At 37.1% G+C, this 18,373-nt stretch overlaps 1 protein-coding gene across 1 annotated transcript in view; it reads left to right on the top strand.

Annotated features, from left to right (window-relative positions):
- DPYD (dihydropyrimidine dehydrogenase) overlaps window positions 1-18,373 on the top strand; it is a 797,040-nt gene that overhangs the window by 484,503 nt on the left and 294,164 nt on the right. Inside the window, exons 15-16 of the mRNA XM_019747023.3 lie at window positions 4,626-4,694; window positions 13,947-14,030. Coding sequence (XP_019602582.3) covers window positions 4,626-4,694; window positions 13,947-14,030 — 153 coding nt within the window. The remainder of the gene's footprint in view (window positions 1-4,625; window positions 4,695-13,946; window positions 14,031-18,373) is intronic.

Genomic DNA, 18,373 nt, shown 5'->3' with positions numbered 1-18,373 from the left:
TTATTTTTGGACGAAAGGGTAGAGTATAAGCATATTTAATGTGGAGAAATAAGCAACATCAGGGTGGAGGAATTTAAGTGTGGTTTTGGCAAATTAAAGTGTTAGAAGATAGTTGGATATGCTGTTCTAGCACTCAAGAGAGATATAGGTTGGAGGTGTACACTTTATGAATTTTCTACATTTAGGTAGCTGAAATCATTGTGAATATGATGTCTAAAGAATGTGTAGGAAGCGACACTGTCATGCAGGGTGTCAGGTGGGTCTCAGCTACCGTTCCCCACATAAGAACGCAGGACATGGTAAGGCCAAACAGGAATACCCACAGAGCCATAGAGAGGGGAGTCATACCATTATACTCTCGCTGACAGCTGGGTTGGAGACACAGGAAGCAGGAGCCACACTGTCCGCAACCCGCTGTCCACTTGTCTCTGCCAACCAACCTTACTTGCTAGCTGCAATCCACACTTGCTAGCTCAGCCACCATCTTCTTGCTAGCTCCCACTTTCTGCTAGCATAGCCACGGCAGTTATATTAGTGACCAGTGGCTCACTGGTTACAGCTGATGGCCAACTAGCCACAGCTGATGGCCATCCGATCACAGTTGATGGCCATTTACTACCTGAGCCAGCACCTTTCCACATGAGGGCGAGAGCCTGGAAACTGCACTCCTGGCTCTGTCCCCACAGACACTAAAAGAGGACCATGAGTAGACTTGGAGGATATTGACGTGTAAAAGATAGTCAGACGTCAAAGAACCTGAGAAGGAACAACAAAAATAGAAAAATTAAGGAAAAGAGGTATTTGCAAAGCTCATATGGAAGAGGGTTTCTGAAAGCTGGAGGTGTTAACTGTCTCAGTGCTGAAGAGAGTTTCAGTAAAGATTCAGGCTGAAAAGTGTCTAATATATTTGTCAAGGTCACTGGTGATCTTGCGGAGAGCAGTTGCTATACACATTGGGGCAGAAACTAGATAAAAATATATTAAGAAGTGATCAAAAGGAGAGGAAGAAGCATCGGTTACTGTGGTTCCAGAGTAGTCTACAGTGTTTTGTTTTGTTTTGTTTTTTTCTCATCTAGTGGAAAACATCTCTAATTTTCTATGGTAACTATGTGCATATTGTTTAACTTTAAATACATTAGGAATAGTTGTATAAACAAGACATTTATTGGTCCCAAAATAAATACAGAAAATGATGAATTTTAAAATAATATAAAAAGGCAACTTTAAGAATAACATTTTCATCTCCAACCATTTAATGAGCAATGACAATATAAAATTTGAAGAGCTTATGAGTTTCACTTTTAACATCCCATTCTCTATGTGTACATTTCAGAAAAACTGTATCAATCTCACTTCCACTATACTTGTACTAAGGTATAAAGACCATTTAAAATTTGAATGTTGTACAGTTAATTAATATTTAATAAGCATGTTTTCTTAGTTTAAATGTCTTTGAGGATCATGTCCCATTTCCTTTTCAATATAATCCCAGTAGTGTTAGGAATGATTTTGTTAAATTGTTTGACAAAATCTAACTCATCTACTTGTAATTTATAGTTGTTCACCTTTGTCATTTTGTAGTTTTTCCCTACTTAAAAATTTAGGTTGCCTTGAAGCTGAATTGTTGACTGTATTTCCAGTATAGTTCACAGTATGGTTACAGAATACCAAAACAGTGTTGGCAACATGTGTTTTAAGCATAGACATTAAGTAAATGGGAATTTGATGAGATAGCCTGCTTGTAACCAATTGGAAGTTTTATATTGTTCTTCACCTTAATTTATGATCTGTAAGCTTTATTGTAATTCAATTTGAACAAAACAAGAAAAGAGACTTAATAAAATCATTTTACTTATTCCATAAAGAAATGTAATTATAAAAGAATAATTTGACCATGAATTGTAATTTTTTAATTTAAAAGTTAAAAAAAAAAAAAAATAAATAAAAGTTTGGAAAGATAACCTACACAACCCTTCGTCTGCTATCTCATTTCTCGTTGAGCTAGCCCACCAAAACCTTTAGAGAAATTTGTGGATCACTCCTCTTCACTTCTTCATATTTATTCACTCAATCTATTCCAATCTGACTTCTGTCCCCCGCTTCACTGAAACCCTTCTTGTAAAGAGGGTTCTGTATTGCCAAATCCATGACACTTTGTCATCTTACACAAACTCTCAGAAGAATTTATCACAGGTGATTGTTCCTTACTTTTTGGATCATTCCCCTCTCTTGGCATTTGTGACACCATTGGCCTGACTTTTTGAAAAATCCTAGTATTTTTTAATAAAGAATAAATACTTTGGGGGGGTCATCTTTATTCCTCCAAAATAGAATGTCACCATATATTTTTACAAACCATCCCTTGGTTTTAGATAAAGATATTTAGACTGCTCAATTTAGCATTTAAAATAATGTATAAATTTATTTTTTTCCTATATTTACTTGACAGTTAAAAATTTGCTTAGGAAGTTATTACAAAAGTGGTAGTCTTAGTTTTGCATATAGTAATTGTCAAGACTCTAACTGATAGAAACCAGAATATAACTTGAATTTTCTTAAGCCAGAAGAGGTACTTACTAGTTCACATGCACAGGTATGTTAGCGGGACACCTGGCTTAAAAGTGGCTGTAAGTATAAGTCTCTCCCCATCTTGCATCTCTACTTTCCTCTGTCTCAGCTGTTTTCTCTAAAGCAACTAGCTTTGGGTGTGAGTGGGAGGGTTGGTTACATGAGTTAATGGTCACCTGCAGCTCTGAACACACTTGTTCTAGTTTAGGGACTAATGAGAACAAAAGCTTTTACCTTCCCAGCTCCAGGGAGGGACTCCTGGGGGTAGGGAGCTGATCACTATGATAAGCCCTGTGATCAGGTCTCTGTTTCCATCAGCTACTTCCCCAGCTTTTGGGGCAAGAGGGTAGAATCCATTTTCAAAAGATCAGGAAAGGAGATCGGGGCAGTGCTTGGCTGCTCAGAACACATGAATAAAACCTGCTTCAGCTTAACATAATGTCTCTACCCAGTGGTCACTCCTTCCCGGTGACAGCTGCCCAAAGTCATACCCGGTCCGTACATCCCAGGCACTTGAAGGCACCAGCGCTCGTGATATTCAATTCTTTGAGGGATACTTATTTCTCTCCATCAGGCCCTCATCAGCTTTTCATGACCCTCAGAGCCTAGAGGGCAAATGATGATTTTAACCAACTCTGGCACAATCAATACATATTTGAAGCAAAAACAGCTTTATCAAAATTCGAATTGTCATTTAGTAAAGAGGAACCATGTTAGTCACTAGTTGAGAGCATATATCATATCCTGTTGTCAGTGCTGGGAAGCCTGCCTTCCTCGGCTGTGGGTTTCTCTGGTCAGTCCGTAAAAACCATTGAAATAGTATATAGCATATCATAAGGTATATATAAGTCATCTATATATATATACACATGTGGGGACAGAACCCCAAAAAGCAGTTTCCAGGCTCTCGGCCTCACATAGATAGGTGCCTGGCTCAGGTAGTAAATGGCCATCAACTGTGATTGCATGGCCATCAGCTGTGGCTAGTTGGCTGTCAGCTGTAACCAGTGAGCCATTGGCCACTAATATAACTGCTGTGGCTACGCTAGCAGAGAGAGAGGAGAGAAGAATGGGGGCTAGCAAGAAGATGGTGGCTGGGCTGGCAAGCGCGTATTGCAGTTAGGATGGCGGTTTGCGGACAGTGTGGATTCAGCCTCCAGTGAGAGTATAGTGCCGCCAGAGAGAATATAGTGGTATGACTCCCCTACCTATGGCTCCGTGGGTGTTCCTTTTTGGCCTCACCACATCCTGCGTTATGTGGGGAGCGGGACCAGAGACCCCGCAGGCCGCCCTGCACGACAAATGGCGCAGCGAGCAGGGTCTCCCGCACGACAACACATATATATATTGTCTTAGCAATTTCTATTATTAGTTTTTCTAAGTAGGTAATACTATTATCCACATTTAACCAATGAGGAAGTGAAATGTCTTGCCCAGGGCAACACAGTAAGTGGTAAAGTCAGAGTTCTAATGTGAATGTCTGGTTTCAGATCAGGTGCTTGTAATTTACTACTCTGTAAAGCCACCAATATAGGATGAGTAACATTTAACAAAATTTAAAACTATAATGTAATATGTAAGGTATTATTATCCATACTATAAGATATGACTGAAGAAGACACTAACTTATTTGTCTTCCATACCTTGAAACCTTTTACTTTATCAGTAATTATATTAATAAGCATTTTTATTTCAATGCACAATTTAGGCAACCTATCATATACACATTTACATACTTCTCACTGTTGTTTTCTGAGGTTGGCAAGTCAGTATTATTATCTTCATTTTTAAAACGAGAATGCTGAGAGTCAGGAAAGTTAAAGTCGAGTAGTCAAAGATAGCAAATGAGAAAGTCTCTAACATAAGTCTGAAGTCTCAAATTTTATCCTTTGTTTCACTATAATATCCTGCTGTTTTTAAATGATTTGTCTTTCAACGATCAAAAACTAATATTTATAATACGGTTTACCATTATAAACATATATATGTAAATATTAATATGTCCTCCTGCACAAAGTCATAACTGTTTGATATTCTTTCCTTTTTCTTTTTTAAAGATTGTGATTGCTAGCATCATGTGCACTTACAACAAAAGTGACTGGATGGAACTCTCCAAAATGGCTGAGGTAATGATTTCTTTAGTATCTATTTATTTCTTCTCATCTGTTTTTATTAGTTTTAAATAAAGAGCTGCCATGAAAACTAACCCAGTAGAAGTAAAATTGAATGGAAAATAGTAACTTAAAACAGTTCTATTATAATTTGTTTACCCTGTGTTTTCATTAAAATGATGGAAATGTAAATTTAAAAGGAATCTATTTTATAAAAGTAGTCCCTTGGATTTCACACATTACCTAAAAATCCTGTATTCTTTGAATCCATATACTCTTTATTTGCATATTAAGGGAACTGTAAATTATGATGGATGTCATGATAAAATTTAATTCTACCTTTGAGAGTCTAACTTGATCTTACCTTGCCTTTAGGCAAACTCGTTTGACAGCAAGAGAAGAAATTTCGAATATAAAACTCTTGAATATTTAAAATGTAAAAGGTTCATTTAATACTATTGAGTTTGAATACAGACATGCATAAAATGATAGGACAGAATGCTCCTGAATGGAACACTAGTCAGCAGGTTTTCTATAATATAAATGGAATCTTTCACAAATGCAAACAAGTAACCATGTGCCTCAAATTTGTATTTCAAATAGAAAAATACATACTTAAAATTATACACTTATGTCCATCATTCTGTCATGAAAAATAGCTCTAGACAGATTTAGCTGAGGTTTCTTGAAAACCTCTTAGAAATATAGAAGACTAAATCTAACAATACCTTATAAACTAAAAACTCTACCTTACAAAATATTATAAAGCATTCAATAGTGTTCAGAAATGTTGACTGCACAGTTTATTTGGACATCTTAAAACTATGAGGGAACAAATTACTTCTGGGACTTAGAAGGGTGAAATTAAACATGATCAGTAATTGGCTTCATGATCTTTGGTGCTGGGTCCATTTTGTACGTGTATTTACCTAATTGACCATGAAATCTTCCACAGAGCCCTGCTTGGCATGAGCTTTGCCAACTTTAAGCTGACTATGATGAATGGCTTTATCATGCTGCTTGCTTGCTTCTCTTTCTGCAGAATAAAATACTTAAAAAATACATTTTCTTCAGTAATGAGCATTAATTTTTAAATAACTGAATTTAACTTTTAAAAAGTCAAAAATCCCTTGTATTAGTAACATACTAACCAACTTAAAGATGTTTTTCACATTTCTCACACTCCATATTTATTCCTGTAATTGCAGTTTAATTTAATATCATTTTCTAAGTACTAATAGCAAAAAATAAAAGGAAGGGAAGGAGGGAGGGAGGAAAAGAAGGAAGGAAAGAAGACAGAAAAATTTTTAAAGGAAGAAGCAAATGATGCCTTTCATTCAGTCAAAAGTCTGTGTAATCTCTCCACAGGAAAGCAATCTACATATCAGGAAGGTCAATCTATAGATGGTGTCACCTGAAAAAAAATCCCTGTAACCTTAAAATATGGACCCACCCCGTGCACATCACATGAAGGAACTGTCCCCAGGCCTTCACCTCCCCTTGTAGGGCAGTGTCAGTCAGCACGATTCTGTCACAGCTCTTATGGCAAGCACTCAATAAAGCTTTGTAGAGTCAATATTTGGCTTTCTTTTTATGAATACATGCTTCAGAACAGATTAAAACAGATTTACTTACAATGAAGAGCTCACATTAAAATAAATCAACAAAAACAAAGTATTCAAGCCAAAGTTATTTTACCATTTACAATGTACATTTCTTTGAGGGTGGTGATAATGGGCTGTAAGAAATCCAAGAGAGCACACCACTGGTTTTAAGTTCAGCAAATGACTTAATGTGAAAATGGATATATTTTAAATTCATGGAGTTCCTCTCCTTATAGTAGAAAAATTCTTGAATTATGTAATAGGGAATTAGTGAAATCTTCTATCAGCTCTTTACTGTTATATCTGAAAACAGAAATGACACATGTGTAACAGCAGAACAGATCCAGTTGGACACGAACATGAAAAAATGAAGAGTGAGAATCTCTGTCAGAATGAAAATTTGCACCAGGAGAGATTATTATTACTTGTTCATTTCACCAGAGGTTAACATTTTATTTTACTGTTTTGAATAAACATTTAAGATCACATGGATGGTTAAAAAAAAAATAGAACCTGGGTACATTCTTAAAATACAGTAAATTCAACTAAATGCTGTTTTTATAAGTTAAGGTATATCCAGTATATCTTCCTTATCATACACATATCCTTGAGAAAGTTTTGTTTTCTCCTGGAATTAGAACCATGCTGAACCAAAACTTCCTTTTTAGTCAAACACTAGAATGCATATGTTTTAAGGTATTTTATGCATTTCTCAACTTGATTTAAATCTGACATGTGTTTTGAGCACCATAAAAAAAGAAGCAGCCTCTGAAATCAGTAACATTGTTAGGCTCTCCCACTTTTCTGTGTCATTGACAACCTATTCCAATTCCATGCAAAGGAAGATCTATGAAGCACCTATGATGTCCTTGGTCACCCAAAACAAAGGTGAACAAGATAGAGCCTCGGCTATGTGGATGTGTTCACAGTTTAAATACGTAATCAGATACATACAAATTGAACCATATTGAAGATTTACGATACTAGGTCTTGCATAGATCTGGAACTCATTTCTTTCCTAACGTGTATTAGTTTATAAAGCAGAGGCTGAGTCAATGTTAATGTAAAGATGCTTTATTGAACGATACAATCCAGGAGCAATAAGGGTGAGGAAAAAAGTGAAAGGAGGTAGGAAGAAAGGAAAGCAGATACAGTGTGGTACATTACGGAGCTGGCCCCACCTCCCAAGGAAATGGAGCCCATTGCTCAGTCATAGAGTTGGGGAGCACTATATGGGATCATCCTGCCTCACAACAATTTAGTTAAGAAGGGTCAAGGATGTATCTGCTGGTTCCCTCCTGTCTCGTGTCTCTCATTGGTCAAATTCCATACCACAGAGCTTTATTTTCCGCTGCACTTTTGGGTTGGGTACCCTGCCTCCTTTGGGCAGCTGCTACGGGAGCCAAATCCCACGCCATGTTGTGAGATGCTTCAACTAAACCTAAAATTAGGGAGAAAGGCCAGAGCCTCAGGGTTAGGCCTTGACACTGGCATTCCTGGTGCTCCCACTTTGGCAGGTACATTGAAGGCTATGACAAAGCCCAGCTGCCACCCTGAGGGAGCTGTGAGAGCTGGCAGTGATAGGAGATGTGAGCAGGGCAACAGGGACTGAGGTTTCTTTTAAGGCTAGTGGCTAAGCTTGGGGGCAAGGCCATCAAATTTGAGGCTTCCTATCACTGGGTGTGGTTCAGTATGCATCACTACCACACTCATCCAAGTTTATCCAGGAAAATCCCACTGATCTTCTTGCCCTCATGCAATCCAACATCTTCCCACTATCTTAAGATGCAGACCCCTTGACCTGTAAGTCCTACATAGTCTGGCCCCTCCTTCCTTCCTACCACCATCTGGGGTTTGTTCTCTACATGCCAGTTCCGGCTGGCCTTCTTTTACTCCTTCAGCACATTCCCTACTCAGAGCCTTTGCTGTTCCCTTGGCCTGGAATGTCCTTTCTTCCTCATGCAGTCTTCTCTCTTCTTCAACTCTGAGCCTCCTGGCTAGTAGGTTAAACCCCTGCCCTACTCCTGAGATCCTATCCTCAGAAGCCAGCTTACTATACTTCTGTTTCACAGCCCTTACTTGCCCAAGCTACTTCCAAGACCCTATTTGACATTTTGTGTTTGTAATTTTTTATTATTTTTTTCTTAAAGAAGTTTTCTCAAATTGTTTAAGTTTCAGGTTCCCCCAAAACTATGTCTACCTCTGCCTGTGCTTTTCCTCTGTAGCACTTAATAAAGCGGTGATTAACAGTGGTGTCATTAGCTCTTTAATCTCTGTCCTGCTTATTACAAAGCAAGCTCCATGGGGGTGGAGACCCCTGTCTGTCCACTGCTTAACCCCCAGTTCCAAGCACAGGGCTTGGTCTGCTCCTGGGTATTCCTCAAATACTTGTTGAGTGAAGTAAAATAGAGGTACAGAGCTGGTGTATTGACATGTGACAAACAAAAAGGAGGCCATTACAGAATAAATGGGAAGAATGGCAATTTACTTGGCACCAGTAAGGTGATTAAAATCCAAAGCTGAAAGTTTTAAGTTAGGGACCTGATGAGGGATAGGCCAAAGTCTGCCCACAAGTGGTAGGATGAGACAAGGAAGGTCCAGGGGAGAGGCACACATGTCAAAACCAGGTGGCCACACTATGCCTAGCAGAGAGTTCAAATAAATCACTTAGAAGCCAGGCTCTCATCACGTTTTACCTGAATCTGGGCTAGCAGTATGTCATGCAGTTAAATAGGTGTTAGAGTTAAGAGAGCTCAGATAGGCTTGGGGTAAAAAGCAGGCAGAGGCACATTATAGAAATATGTAGAGCCTGTTGAGTTTACAGGACAGGGTGGAACACAAAGTCCAGGAAAGATGGACACCTAGTTGGGGACAGAAATAGTCACTGACTTAGTGTCCAGTGAGGCCCAAGCTAGATCAGTATTTGCCTGTTCCAGGTCCACTTCAGAGTGGTTTAAGATTCTGGAGAACTTGTATCTCCAGTTTTGGATAGTCGAGACTACACGGCAGTGTTGCTACATTGAAAGTCAACATTGGACTTTGTGTATTCTTTTAATGGGAGAAAATAAGAGCGAATCAAAGCAGTGCACATTTGATGCCTCACCAAGGGAACGCCTTCCTCACACTGCTTCAGATCTGATGCCCTTTGTCATCCCCCACCACCAGGGAAGCCTTCCCTTCTCACTTGAGCCCTGATACACTATTCAAAGCCACCCTCCACATGGGCATCCTTCTCACTGTGCTTGGGCTCTGATACCTCACACTGGTCCCTCAGGGCTGTTCCTCAAATCCTCCTGGGCACCTGTCTTGCTCTACCTCACCCAAAGAACTACATTGATCAGGAAGGAAAGGAGAAGTAACAAAAGGGGAAGAGGAAGAGCTTTGTACCTGATTCTGCTGTTTATATTGTACAAATGTCTGTGGTTTTGCTACCCTAGTTTCTCTGAGAGTTTTTATAAAGTGATTCAAAGAATTTAGAAACGACATTACTACCACTATTCTGAGAATTATTCTGAATGGTTTTATTTTCTTTTTTTACCTCCTGAAGAAATCTATTTTCAGATCAAGGCTGGGGAAGGGCAAGTGAGAGATTCTAGTTGGATGAATGAATGGATGGATGCATGCATGGACACACTGACAGACAGAACTGACAGATAGATAGGTAGACAGATGAGAGATAGATGATAGAGTAATTGCTTACACTTACATGGTATTGACTACAATCTAGGCACTGTTTTAACTCATTCACTTTTATTAAATTTGTTTATACCTTAGAAAAGTTACACTATGAGTTACTTTTGTTATTTTCCACATTTTAGAGATGAGGAAAGCAAGGCAAAAAGTTGTTAAATAATATACCCAAGTTCACACAGCTAGTATGTGGTCAAAGTGCGATTCAAACCCATGAAAACTAGCTGCAGAGTCCATACTATTAACATATACATTCTACCTCATGTAAATAAATGGATAATAAACAGATAACGTATGAAATTAGAAAGAGCAAATTTTCTATGTCACTGCCTTCACTAAATTATTTTATTGTAGAATCCTTTAGATGAGGTAGAATAAACTCCGCTAAGTGACTAAACCAAAAAGCTTGTGACTAACAGGCGTCAGAATGCATGCCCAGTTTCAGTTAATTTAACAGTTCATGCTAATTCAGCAGTTAAGGATTTCTGAATGCATATAGTTGCCTGGAAATGGAATTAAATGTCTCTTAAGGTGGTATAGATCCTGTGACAGCAATATTTGAGTGGAGGCCAAATTAATATTTCTGATATTTTTGTATCATCTTGAGCAGGATTATCTCAGTTTCTGAGACCTAGATGTTCATTTCAAAGGCCTTCCAGGTGTGTTTGGTGGGTCAGTGTTTGCATATGTGTATAATACTGGAGAAATGTTTAATAATTAGTCACTGAAAAGGCTTTAAATCAGATAAGTGGTTTTATAAGATTTTAATTTGTATTTCAAGTTTAGAAACTTTATTATATATTTTTAACACACTGTCACGACACAGGCCGTGGAATAAGTGATTTCTACCTAATTATGATAGTAAGAATGCAGACTCTGGACTCAGAGTGCTTGGGTCCAAAAGCCTACTCTCATTCACAAGCTGTAGAACATGAAGTCACTTGAACTCTTTGTACCTCGGTTTTATCAAGCTAATTGTAAGCTTGCACTTATGAGTATATTTTAGGGAATATGTATAATGTAAATATGTATACAAAGGCAGCCTAGAACTAAGTATTCCAAAATGTTGTTGAATTGATTTGCTATAAATTGTTGCATTTCAGCTAAATAAGGAAGTCTAGAAGAAATACTTCAAATAACTAAGAAACAATAAGAAAAGTACAGTATTGTATATAATTGCAATGCACAATCTTTTAATTAAGCTGATAATTTCCATATGACATGGTTTTGAAATAGGTCATATTATCTACTGCTTGGAATTGAGTAGATGGAAACAAAGAACGTTAACTGACTTCCCCAAAGCATCCCCAATTCCTTAGCCAAACATAGATTAGTTATGCTTCATCCATGTTCACTACCAAACCAACAGGGGAAAAAAATTGCATAATTAAAGGTAATTTTCAAGTAATATGAAGCACAGAGAACAAACTGCTGGTTACCAGGTTGGGGGAGGTTAGGGGCTGGGTGAAAACCATGGCGGGATTGGGAAATACAAATTGGTGCTTGTGAGGTGGTCCCGAGGATGTAGAGTAAAGCCTAGGGAATATAGTCAATCATATTGTAGTAATGACTATGTATAATGCCAGGTGGGTACTAGAGTAATTGGGGGGTCACTTCATAAATTATATAAATATCTAACTCCTACACTATACGCCAGAAACTAATATAAAATAATACTGAATGTCAACTATAATTTTAAAATGTTTAAAAATTTGAAAAAACTGAATTAGAGAAGCAAACACCACAGTGAAACCTTGTTAGACAATAGGCTGAATGATCAAATGAACTTTCACAGCCATGCAGAAGAAAAAGCAGGCTCACTGATGAATAAAGATAGGTAAGAAACTCACCTGAGAAATAGCTAACTAGAATTTTTAACTTTGATGAGTTCCCACTTAAAATTCATAAAGCAGGAAAAAATAGGATAAAATCTTGAGTAATTAGGAAGAAAAGAGAGATATTGAAGAAACAGTTGTTGGCCTAATGAAAGGTCTGATACACTTAGAAAATAGTGTATTTTTTAAAGGCTCGACATGATTTGATAGACATGTTATAATATTATGGAAACTGATTCAAGCTTCTAGTTGACCTTACTTAAAAAGAAATTGTGTCTGACTTATTTCTTTTAGCATGATATTCTCAAGATCCATCCATCTTGTCACAAATGGCAGTATTTTATCTTTTCTTATGGCCGAGTCTTATTCCATTGTATATATGTATCACATCTGTGGGGACAGAGCCCCAGAAAGTAGTTTACAGGCTCTCGGCCTCACGTGGAGGAGTGCTGGCTCGGGTAGTAGATGGCCGTCAGCTGTGGCTGATTGGCCGTCAGCTGTAGCCAGTTAGCCAATTAGCCGCTAATATAACTGCTGCGGCTACGGAGGAGAGGAGAGGAGAGTGAAAGAGAGTCGTCGGTGGGTTGCAGACAAAAGGGACAGCAGGTCGCACGTCCAGTGAACCCAGCCTCCAGTGAGACCGTAGTGGTATGACTCCCCTACCTATGGCTCCGTGGGTGTTCCTTTTTGGCCTCACCATATCCTGCGTTCTCTTGTGGGGAGCGGGAGCAGAGACCCCGCAGGCCGCCCTGCACGACAAATGGCGCAGCGAGCAGGGTCTCCCGCACGACAACATCTTTATCCAATCATCTGGCAAAAGGCACTTTGGTTGTTTCTATGTTCTGGCCACTAGGAATAATGCTGCAATGAACATAGGGGTGCATATATCTTTATGGATAAATGTTTTCATATTTTTTTGGGCAGATACCCAGAAGAGGGATTGATGGGTCATATGGTAATTCTATTCTTAAGTTTTTTGGAACCTCTGTACTGTTTCCCATAGAGGCTGTACCAATTTACATTCCCATCATCAGTGTATGAGGGTTCCTTTTTCTCCACAACATCTCCAACACTTGTTAATTATTTGTCTTGTTGATGATAGCCATTCTAACAGGTGTAAGGTTCTATCTCATGGTTTTGATTTGCATTTCCCGACTTTGGGTGGTGAACACACCATGCAATATACAGATGATGTATTGTAGAACTGTACACTTGAAACCGATATAATCTTATTAACCAGTGTCACATTAATAAATTTAATTGTGGTGTTGGAGAAATTCTATAAGTTAGGTGAAAGATCATAAAACTTGAATCATTTATTTTATCTCTCACCCCTTAAATTACTATATTAAACTATAAAAAAAAAAGTATTTTGCTTATTCTTGGAGTTTTTCACAGAAGGTTTCTCAAGAATTCCATGATTTTCTAAGTATTCTTAGGGTAGTTAGAACTATTTTGTTCATTTTGCAGGACCCGTTTGTGTGCTAATAAAATAATGAGTTAAATAAGAAGGATTTCTATTTAATTATTAAAGTAAGACAAATTATCTGCACATATTTCTGAGTGTGGACTTTTTAAAATACAATAAAACTGATTTTCAGTTTAAAATATTTTAAAATTTACTTGTATTCATTTCTACTACTTTTTTCTTTGCCCTGCCACTTCCAGAACCAATGATTCAGAATTAGAAACATTTGTTTCCATGAAAATAGAAGCTGTTTAGGGCAAAATAAATGTGATGTCAACACACCTGTGTTAAAATCCCTGCTGTGTCACTTAATAACCAGGCTTGTCATTTTAACCCTCTGTGCTTCAGTTTTTAACCCTCTGTGCTTTCTTATGTGTAAAATTGATAACGCAATAATCCAAGTATTGTGAGACTTCAAAATAAGTGTAAAACACATAGAGTAGTAAATGTCCTCTTATAAGCATTCAATAAATGTTTGCTGTTGTTATTGTTGTAGTTATACGCACTCTAATTTGAAAGAATCAGAATATACCTCACAAGATAGCTGTGATGCAGAAAGCAGAATAGTTAAAATTTGATAAACGTGACCTATGTGGAGTTACAATGGTGAAAGCATATCAGTTCACAGATAAAACTGCCTTTTCTTTCGGTTTCTATCCGTATCTTAAAGGCTTCTGGAGCAGATGCCCTGGAGTTAAATTTATCGTGTCCACATGGCATGGGAGAAAGAGGAATGGGTCTGGCGTGCGGTCAGGTAAGAACCTCAGCAGCTGTCATTATGGATGTCTGTGTGACAGAACAGGCCCCTGTACGGGTACTTACTGTACCTTAGGTAAGAAGATGTGTGGATCAGATGACCGGCTTGCGACTTCCAGGTCTGCATTGTTTAAATATTTAGTGCTTAAAAGGTGGAAAATGAAGGAAGCTGAAATTACAGCAACTGTTTCGTTTTATTGAGGAAAATACCACATTATGTGCTTGACAGGAAGTAATATCATAACAAACAGTTTTTAAAAGCGCTGAAGCAGAATTAGCTGATTTCAAATGCAATGTTCTTTTTTCATTCTTGATGCTGATCCAGTTCCCCTGGAGCAATATACTGTACAAAATGCATTGTTCGTAGTGATTTTGTAGTAAATGGGGCATGGCATAAATTGCATTTTACATTTTTTAGCATATGATCATTATTCCCGAACTGTGTTTTGGGAGTTTCAAAAAGACTTTGATGCTATTTTTATTTTTGGATACAATAAATGGAAACTTCATGCTAAAATACTTTCAAAAACCTAATGAATAAAATGTGGAAATATATGTTAATATGTAGAAATTACCGCATCTTAATGTAACTAGAAAGCTTAATGCTAAAAAGGTAAGTGTTTTGTATCTAATTTAGCTTTTAAGCCCAGAGGGAAATGGTGTGAATTAAATAATACAAAATGTAGTAATTTATGACAAGTTTCCTAGTCCTGGAAAGTTTACTTTTATCTCCACATCGGGCACAGGCCTTGTACATAGTAGGTGCTTGATTCTTTTTTTTTTTTTTTGTAAGTCATCATATTATTTGAATTAAACTCAGAGGCCAGAGGCTCTTAATTTTCTGCTTATTCAAATGAACATAGGTTACTATTTCATATTAGCATTCAGGGAGGATTTTAAAGTGCCTTGTGAATATTTAATTGACATTCTGAATAGATTTGTGACTTAGGAAGAAACCATTCTTTCGTAGCAGCAGGAGAGGAGGGCTTAGTCAAATGTTTTTGAAGTACATCCTCTTTCCACAAATAACAGGTTACCCCGAAGATCAGTAAATGTGGTAACAGAACCAAGCCTCAGAATTATCTAGTAGAAGGAAAATATTACATTGAATGACTTTTATGACTCACAGGATTAGGTAACAGTCAGTAGGTCACGATATGTAACTTGAATAAAATGAGCAAGGCTGGAACAGGGCCTGAGGACTCAAGGTACTCGCCTTAAACCTTTCACAGTCTTTGAAACTTAGAACCAATTTTTTTTTTTTTTCAGTTACATGGCTAAAAACCTCTATGGAAAACTAGAAATCTATTGACTAATTTTTAATGAAGAATGCATTTTCATATATATTCTTTGCCACAAAAATGGTAATTATTTTGAAAATGTTGCCCAGCCTTGAGTTTATTTTTTAGAGTAGGTGTTCGCTCCATGAACATATCTGAACTTACCCAGCTGTTGAGTGTCTCAGGTGTATCCTCTCCAGAGAATTATTTAGCCACATCAACTTTTTCACAGCTTTTGGCTGAACAAGGGTGCCAAGTGCGAAAGTTTTATAGTTAAAATCATCGTTAAGATTTGTAAAACTCTTGGAAAACATATGTTCTAAAGACCATCATATCTTACTTAGGCTGAAGGAAACAGAACACTTCCTTTTCACTTGTTAGGTCTCATCTCTAAAACTAAAATCAATTCTTCCTATTAGTCAAGTTTAAAAATTTTCTTTTGAATTACATTCTCTTGTAAATTATATAATTGAAAACTAAAGCTAATTTAATTATTTTTGCTCCAATATATTTTAAATGATTGTTCTGCCTCAGGATGCTTGAATATTCAATATTTTAAATGGAGGCAAGGAAGGATATTAGTGCATTAAAAAAATTAAAGACTTTACCGTAACTGTGACTCTTTAGAGTGAGCATAAACACATCTGGGGCTTACTCAACTTCTTCTTTGCTTCCTTTTTCCTTTTCTCTACTTCCTGTTCCAGTGCCTCTTCCTCCCTACGTTTCATAGTCCCGAGGCCTTGCAAGTGGTGGGATGGGGAATTTGTGCTCACTGTTGGGAGATTGAAGAGCCATTCCAATTCTCCTTCCCCATCTCGGTGTGATCCAGGCTTCTGTCTGTTTAAAGCTCTCTGTTTGCAAAGCATAGAGCTGTGTGCATCACCAGAGCCTGATAAATATTTACTTTATGAATGAAACAAACTGACATTCGTTCCATGGCTAGAATATTTATCTGCTAGAAACATTCTCTTGTATGTACTTTCTACATTTCTGTTGTTTCTAGAAGTCATAATAATTTTAGTCCCTTAAGAAGAGGCAAGGTATCACAGTACAGTACATTTTCATCTTTAAACATCTGTTTTTTTCCTCCTTTATCTCAAATATTTTCTCGCAAATATTTAATAAGTGAAAAATTCTGCCTTTGTACCCAAGTGCTTTTAAATTAGCTACATGTGTACCGTATTTCCTCGAAAATAAGATTTAACTGGACAATCAGCTCTAATGCATCGTTTGGAGCAAAAATTAATGTAAGACCCGGTCTTATTTTACTGTAAGACCCAGTCTTATATTACGTAATATAAGTCCTGGTCTTACATTAATTTTTGCTCCAAAAGATGCATTAGAACTGATTGTCCAGCTAGGTCTTATTTTCAGGGAAACCCGGTATATATTTAAATTTAAACATATATATTTAAACTCTTCTTAAATGTTCCTATAAATGACTAAAAATAGTGAAATTTGTGAACAGAGAAAGCTATAACCTCTGCAACATATAGACGTCATATTTATTTATGGAATTTGTAGAAATAAAATATGAAGCTGACCTTGGGAATTTGATTTATGTATTTCCCGCAAAGCGAAACTTCATACAATATCTTAACTACTTAGCATAACAACTTGCTAAGTGTTTAAAGGAAACATCACACTTTATTCTTTCCATCAACCACCTATGTCACCTTGATCAAGCCACTTACTCTCCTGAAGCATCAGTTTCCATCTCTAAAATGTGGGATTTGAGCTAGATGATCTTAAAATCCCCTTCCAGCTTTAATATTCTGTAAATGCTGAGTTATAAATAGCAGGCTAAAGTGTTATTTCTAACCTCTCCATAAAGACCATTGATAAAACAAAAGCAACTAAAGAAATAAACAAATGCATATTATGCTGTTCTTTTAAAAATAAAAACACTTTAACATTTTCCTTGGCCTGCATAAAAGTCAATGTTTTACTTCAGCGATTCCTAATTATTTTTCCATCAACTAGTGCTGCTCAATTTTTGGTATATTTTACTTTATTTTAATAATGAGTATCTACATAGTAGTTGTTTTTTTAAAACAAATATTTTGTTTAATAGACATCTTGTACCTAATGTGGCTAAAATAGAACCCTTGGTCTTTTGTATGTCTGTGTGCTCTTCTATTAGATTTTGCCACTTGAGTTAATAGTACACCACCCCTTCCCAAATCCTTGATGTTCAAGCAAAGGTGAAATATGCTCTAGTTTTGGTTGTGTACACGCCAGAGTCAGAGTTATATTACAACAACAACAACAAAAAGATTTTAGTCTTCTTCCATCTCTTCACAACAACCCTCTGAAGTCGGTTGGGTTTTTACCTCATTCAACACATTGGAAACACACTGAGTCCTCCATGTTTTCCCGCTGAGGCTTCTGGTCAGCAGTGGCAAGGACCTGAGTGTTAATTAGCATGTAAGCCTGAATATATGAACGGCATGAAGAACAGATCCTAATAAATTAGTATTCCAATATTGGTGTTCAATATTATTATTATTAACTGAAAATTAAATGCAGGATTAAGTAAAATCTAAAGTCTTTTGTGGTTCTAAATTCGCATTTCCCTAAATATATAAAAACACAAGGAAACCTGAACCCACTATTTCGGTGTTCCGTCTCCCTGGAGCAAGGGCGCTTCTCTGGTGTCGTCACACTCAGATAAAGTCGTCTACATGCAGTCTGTGTAAACCAGTTTCTTATGACAGCATGTTACCTGGTAAATGTAATTGAACTATAAAAAAGCCTATGAAATCCAGATAGAATGGGACCTTTTTGAGGTCTCTCCATTTTCTAGATGCTAACTGTTCTCATGGCATTGAGTGAATAACCCTCTATTGTCCTTTTATAATAATATTGAATATTTTTATTTCCATCCTGCAGAACCTTCTAACCCAGATTCAGACAAGTGTTGAATAGTCCCTGAATAGATTTCTGTTGTTAGGGTGGTTGTGTTTTTGAAACTATCACCAACATTTTAACAATAGGTGGATTTGACAGATAAATCCTATTTCTTTTTTTCTTTAATTTGACTGATTTATTGCTATTCTAG

Source organism: Rhinolophus sinicus, chromosome 7 (genome assembly GCF_057876585.1).
Source record: "Rhinolophus sinicus isolate RSI-liver-muscle chromosome 7, RSI-T2T, whole genome shotgun sequence".
Classification (NCBI taxonomy): Eukaryota; Metazoa; Chordata; class Mammalia; order Chiroptera; family Rhinolophidae; genus Rhinolophus; species Rhinolophus sinicus.
This window is presented reverse-complemented; position numbering and strand designations above follow the sequence as displayed.